Raw genomic sequence first — 6,252 nt, 5'->3', positions numbered from 1 at the left:
GGTTAGAGCATAGGCCAGGTAGTCAGAAGGTCATGGGTTCTAATTCTGGCTCCGCTTCTTATCTGTGGCCTTGGGCAAGTCGCTTTACTTCTCTGTGCCTCAGTTACCTCATCTGTAAAATGGGGATGAAGACTGTGAGCCCTTTGCGGGACAGGAACTGCTCAACCCGATAAGCCCCAGCACTTAGAAAAATTCCTAGCACATAGAAAGCATTTAACAATCCTATGATTATTTGAAATTGGCAACCACAGGCTTCTGGACCAATCACACCAACCCACTGGCTAGTTCCTGATCCCGCTTTCATCCACCTGGAAATAAATGAGTCAGTAATATCTACTGACGATTTGCTCTGTGCAGAGCATGTGGCCTAGTGGATAGACCATGGGCCTGGGAGTCTGAAGGACCTAGGTTCTAATCCCAGCTCCATCATTTGCCTGCTGTGTGAGCTCAGGCTAGTTACTTAGCTTCTCTGTGCCTCAGTTACCCCATCTGTAAAATAGGGATTAAAACCGTGAGCCCCATATGGGACAGGCACTGTGTCCAACCCAATTCTTTTGTATCTACCCCAGCACGTAGAACAGTGCCTGGCACGTAGTAAGTGCTTAACAAATGCTATCATTATTATTACCCCAGCCCCATCTCCCAGGAGACCCCTGGTCCCCAGCTCTCCCGTTCCTTGTCCAGCAGGAACATGCCTTTCTTGAAGGTCTTCAGGAATGAGAGCAGGTTCCAGCCGCCCTGCAGCTCCAAGGACTGAATGTCCTCCAGCAAACCTCCAGAGCATCCAGGGTCACACTAGTTAGCTGGGAGGGGTCAGTGGCAGTCAATTGCACATTTCCTCCTGCCTTCAGGACATTTCTACTTGGATGCCCCCACAAAACAAACCTACAATGTCCAAATCAGAACCCTTTATGTTCCCAACCAAACCCTGTCCTCTCTGTAAAGGACACTAGACCGTAGCACCGTCCTCCCTGGCTCACAAGCCCATAACCTTGGCATTATCTTTCATTCATCTCTCTCATTAAATCCATATATTCAGTCTGTCAGCAAATCCTGCCAAGTCAGCCTTCATATCAGTAAAATCTGCCCTTTCCTCTCCATCCCAACTGCTTCCTTGTTAATCCAGACATTTAATCCTATCCCATTTTAACTACTGCATTGGCCTCCTTGCTGACCTCCCTGCCTCCTGTCTCTCCCCACTTCAGTTCATACTTCCCTCTGCTGCCCAGATCATATTTTCTACAAAAAAGTCTCACTCTTCAAGAGCCTCCAGTTGTTGTCCATCTACCTCCTCATCAAAAGGAAGTCGTTACTGTGGGCTTTTGTGCATTCAATCACTTTGTCCACTCATCTCCCTGATTTCCTACTGCCACCCAGACCGCACACTTCACTCATCTAATTCCAACCTATTCACAATTCCAACCTAGTCACGATACCTCGATCTTGTCTCTCTTGCAGCCGGCCTCTTGCCCACATCTTGCCTCTGGCCTGAATCACCCTCCCTGCCAGTGTCTAACAGATGATCACTCTATCCACCTTCAAAGCCTTACTTAATGCATATCTCCGAAAAGCCTTTCCCAACTAAACCCTGGTTTTCTTTTTTTGCGTCATCCTTGCACTTGGATTTGCACTCTTTATTCACCCCCTCCTCCACCCGAGGCCCACAGCACGTACGTATCCATGATTTATTTATTTATAGTATTGTCTGTCTCCTCCTCTAGACTGTAAACTCATCGTGGGCAGGGAATCTGTCTACCAACTCTCTAGATAGTATTCTCCCAAGCACTTAGTACAGTGCTCTGCATACAGTAAGAACTCAATAAATGTGATTGGTGGATTGATTGGTTTGGATGACAGGAAGAAGGCCCTGGCTTTGACTCCCCCAGCATAAGGGGTAAGAGGTACTAGAGCTGGTCAACAGCTTCTTCTAAAGCTCCCCAAGAAGGCTTGTTCAGCTCCCAGGGTTGTCCCCCCTCCTCATCCCAATGTCTCTGGTCCAGCCACCCATTTCCCTATCCCTCTCTAGCTGAACTCCCCAGGCCGACCCTAAGACCCAATGATCCTTGTCCATGCTGATATTTACCCCAAGTGCTGGTATCAGGCCTGGAGTAAGGCTGAAAACCTCCCCCAAAAAGAGGCTTAATGAGATTCCCCCCAGAAGCTGGCCCTGAGCCCTCTCCATAGCACAGACCCCAATGGGCCTCACCCTGGGTCTGCAGCCCACAGACTCTCCAGTGTCTCTAGTCTCAACCAACCTTCCCCTGTCCTACCCCCTGCTCTGCTTACCTCCACAGGCTGAGGGCATGCTGGGCTCTCCGGCCTACTCCTGGCCCACTGCCAGGCCCAGCTCCTGTACATAGTTGTTCTGAGTAAAGAGAGCCAAAAAGGACTGGAAGAGGAACATGGTCATGACCTCCAAGTACTCCTGGGTGATGAGGACCCATATGTGACACTAAGGACCTGTAGGGAGGATGCACAGATTTAGTCTGGAGACCCTCCCACTCTGACCCCCACCCCACCCCTTGCTCTGACAGAAGCTTCTTGGCTCCTATTGCTCCCGCTGTTCCCTCTGACCCCAAACTGAGACCCCTCTGAGGCCTGAGACCCCTGGGTAGGAATGGGCAGTGCCCAGCTTGAGGTCCAGTCCCAGCCCTTGACTCCCCAGACCCTGGGTATATGAGGATACCATCCCCTCAGCACCAAGAGCTACCTCACTGACCATCCAGGAACTGAGTGAAGAAGTCACTGGAGGAGGGCTTAATACTAGTAGTTGTAGTAATATTAGAATTAAGAGTTTAGTATGCCCAGGAGATCTCTTGAGAAACAACTGAGAAAGATGAAAAAGCAGATGGTGGAGTAAGGAATGCTGGAGCTGAGGAGATGGTTACAATTTTGTCATTGAGGTAGATGGCAAAGTCAACATGGGCAAGAAATGGGAAGGTGGCCTTTGGAGTTAAAGGAGAGAATTTAAGGTCAAGTATAGTTGGTGAGGGCAGTGGTCGATCGGGGAAGAGAAGTTCATTCATTCAATAGTATTGAGAGCTTACTATGTGCAGAGCACTGTACTAAGTGCTTGGAATGTACAATTGGGCAACAGATAGAGACAATCTCTGCTCATTGATGGGCTCACAGTCTAGACTCAGCTTCTCTAGCAGCCGATGCTACCACGGCTACAGTTGCCGCTGTTCTGCTTAAAGAGGTTGGCATAGAGTCCGTAATCAGACCTGGAGTACCAGGGCCTTCTTTGAACTGTTTCAGTCAAGCAGTAGTGCCTACTCAATTCAGGGCCCTGTAGTAAGGACTGGGGAGAGTGCGAAACAGTAGGTGTAGCAGTAATGATAGCTAAGGAGCAATGCCTCGTACCACGTGGATGCATCCTTCAGAAGCCCCTGCCATTCCAGGTGCCACAAGTCCAAGGAACAGCCTGGCACCGATATTGGTCCCGCCACCGCCTCTTCCCGATCCTCTTCGCCTCTCCCTCAGGTTGGCACCCTTCAGCCCTGGCTCCTCTTCTTCTAGAAGCAGCTGATCTTCCAGAAGTGGCCAATCCAGGCCTAGAGGTCTGTTCTCAAACGTTGAAATGCTGAAAAGAGGGGAGAGTTCATGGGAATGCAGAGAAGCACTTTCCTGGGAAACAACCAAAGTCTCCTCCTCCTCCTCAAACTCTCAAAGGGTTCTCTCGCTGCCCGTAAATTCTCCCCATATTCCCTAAGCCCTCACATACCCAGGCCAGCAGGGCCCAGGGACTGGGGAGAGAGGGCAAGGAAGAGGTGGGAGAATGAAACGCATAGCCAAGGAGACTGGAGGGGACATCTTCAAAGGTAAAAGATGGAGAAGAGAACAAAGCAGGGAGGAAGGGGAAGGGGAGAAAGTACTGACAGAGTCCAAGACAGAGAAGAGGGAAGGGGAGAAAGGGAGAGTCAAGAGGTGAGGGAAATATAGGATGGAGAGAGAGGCAGACAGAGGGCCCCGATGCCGTTGGCCAGGACTCACTCTGAGAGAGGAAGTGGAGGACGTCCGCCGAGAGCCACGCCTCTCCCCTACTGTAGTAGGTGGTGTGTGCTGGTGGGAGGAAATGAAGAATCTGTCACGATCGACTCCAACGCTCTGTCCAACTGGTCGCCTCCAGGGGAACTTTCCAGGGCCGGGATCCACTTCCTGCCCCCAGAGCCCAGGGGCCCCGGTCTAATGGAGAGAAGGGTCCGAGAGGGGCTGGCCCTGGGGCCGGGGTGGGGGTGGAGGGGCTGCTCCGCCGGGGGCTCCGAGTTCCCCACTCACCGAGGAAGAGTACAGCAGCCGCTCGCACCCCTGGCTGGGGGCTGTTGGTGTAGTCCAGAGCCTGAGACATGAAAATCTGGCGACTGTCCTTTGGGGTCTTCATCTGGGGAGGAAAGGAGTGAAACCCCAACCCGACCTCTTCCCGACCTGCCGCGGATGCCCACGCACCACGAACCTCCCTGTCCTTACGGTCTGCGGAGAATCACTGCCATCTCCATTCTCTGTCCCGGCACTGGGCTCTGCCCTCAGCCAGCCCTTCTGGGCTCCATCCTCCTCATCCCAGTGCTGTTTCTACCTCAACCCCAGCAGCCTCCCTCTGGAATCCGGGGGTCTTCCCAGAGTTCCTACTGGAGCCCCCAGGGACTGCCCCTGATGGTCCTGAACCCGCTCACCATATACGACCAGATGGAGTAGGAAGCCACACGCAATCCTTGCTCCCCCATCAGTTTCCGGCTCACAGATTTAATTTCCTTCCATCCCAGGCTGTGGGCCAGGCAAAAAAACGTCGCTCTGGCTTTCTGGAGAAATAGGGCCAGATGCCAGTCAGCGAGATGGAGAGGCCAGGTAGCAGGAGATGGAGAGAAAGGGAGGGGCCGGGGCAAGGCAGGGACTACAGTCAGAGAGTGACTTACTTTCCGTACGGCGGCGTCCTCATCCCTCATATGGACGAGGACGGGCAGGATATGACGGATCAACTCCTGCCGGAGGCCAGTTTGCTTCTCCCCGACCCCGCCATGGGCCACGGCGGAGAGCATCTCCAAGGCGGAAGCACGCACTCGAGCTCTCTCCTTGGAGGGACACACAGCCGGGGTTGCCGGAGGGAAGAGCTGAGGGCAGGCGGCGGGTGGGTGGGTGGGGCTGGGGACAGCTGGGCTGGGGAAGAATCTAGGGAAGGGGCAGCCCTGGGATGGTTCTGAATGGGGGAAAGTGGGAGAGGAGAGAAGGGCAGAGCAGAGCAGAAGGCAGTTCTTCCCGGGTAAGAATCAGAGGGTCGGGGGCCCTCGGGCCAGAAGCTGATCCCATGACCCCACCCACAGGCCTCAGACTCACGTCGTTGATGTAGGGGCCCAACGTTAAAGCGATATCTGGGCGGAAAGTCTCCAGACCCTTCTGCCCCAGGCTGCGGGCCACCCTGGTTACTGTGGCCATGGCTGCCAAGAGGGACTCCTCTTCTTCATGATACAGCCCCTCCAGGAGGGCCGGAAGCTGGGCCTGGAGCAGTGGCCCCTGAGGGGTTGAGAAGAGAGAGCAGGGTAGAGAAGGACTTTGGTCCGAGTCAGCCTCCGGGCCCCAACTAGGCCCATCCTGAGGAGATGATGGGGGAGTCGGGCTCCAGGGCTGAGATCTCCCTGCCCCGGCTTCCGTAGGCTGGGCTCTGGGCACTGGACTCTGGGGCGGGGGAGGACGGGGCTCGGCCTCTCACCTTTTTGGGATTCAATGCTTGACTGTTGAGGGCCTGGAGACTGGTGACCCGCACCATGGGGTCGGGGTCCTCCAGGCCATCCTGAAAAATGCTCTGGAGAGCAGCAGTTTCCAGGACCGACCCCACCTTGGGGATCCAGATGAGCTGCCGAGAGAAACGTATATGGATAGATCGCCGGGGGAGGCGGGCCCTTCGGGGAAGGGGAACGAGGATTCCCGAGAGAGGATGGAGGCTGACTGGTGCGGTAGGGGGAGTGCCGTCCGCAGAGGAAGAGTCGAAGCCAAGGATCGGCTCCTCCCGGCTCCTCCCTCCTCCCCCCCGAAACCTGCCCGGTCCCAGCCCCGCCCCACGGTGTGTCCTGGTGTCCGGGGCTCCACGGTCCCTGTCTGGCTCCGGCGGCCCCGCTCTCGGCCTGGCACGGTCTCCGAGGGCCTTATGGCACTGGCACTCACCTCGGCCAGGAGGCCCACGGCAATGCTCCGTCCCTGCCGGCCCATCCCCGGCAGCAAAGTCGCCACCGCCGTCAGGAGGTCACCGACGACGGGGCACCT

General features: G+C 55.0%; 1 protein-coding gene across 2 annotated transcripts; it reads right to left on the bottom strand.

Annotated features, from left to right (window-relative positions):
- Positions 1–2,286: 2,286 nt before the first annotated feature.
- On the bottom strand, positions 2,287–5,831 carry LOC103166780 (maestro heat-like repeat family member 5). 2 transcript variants are annotated; one of them, XM_029054530.2, is made up of 8 exons: positions 5,702–5,831; positions 5,329–5,505; positions 4,911–5,066; positions 4,671–4,796; positions 4,279–4,381; positions 3,994–4,062; positions 3,364–3,583; positions 2,287–2,460 (listed from the first exon to the last, which is right to left on the bottom strand). In XM_029054530.2, the coding sequence occupies exons 1-7, from the start codon at positions 5,756–5,758 to the stop codon at positions 3,555–3,557; spliced, it is 717 nt and encodes a 238-aa protein (XP_028910363.2). In that variant the 5' UTR covers positions 5,759–5,831; the 3' UTR covers positions 2,287–2,460; positions 3,364–3,554. The 2 variants fall into 2 exon arrangements, with proteins under 2 accessions (XP_028910363.2, XP_039767123.1); XM_039911189.1 differs by having other exon boundaries at positions 4,671–5,066.
- Positions 5,832–6,252: the final 421 nt, after the last annotated feature.

This window comes from Ornithorhynchus anatinus, chromosome 2, assembly GCF_004115215.2.
Source record: "Ornithorhynchus anatinus isolate Pmale09 chromosome 2, mOrnAna1.pri.v4, whole genome shotgun sequence".
NCBI classification, from domain to species: Eukaryota; Metazoa; Chordata; class Mammalia; order Monotremata; family Ornithorhynchidae; genus Ornithorhynchus; species Ornithorhynchus anatinus.
This window is presented reverse-complemented; position numbering and strand designations above follow the sequence as displayed.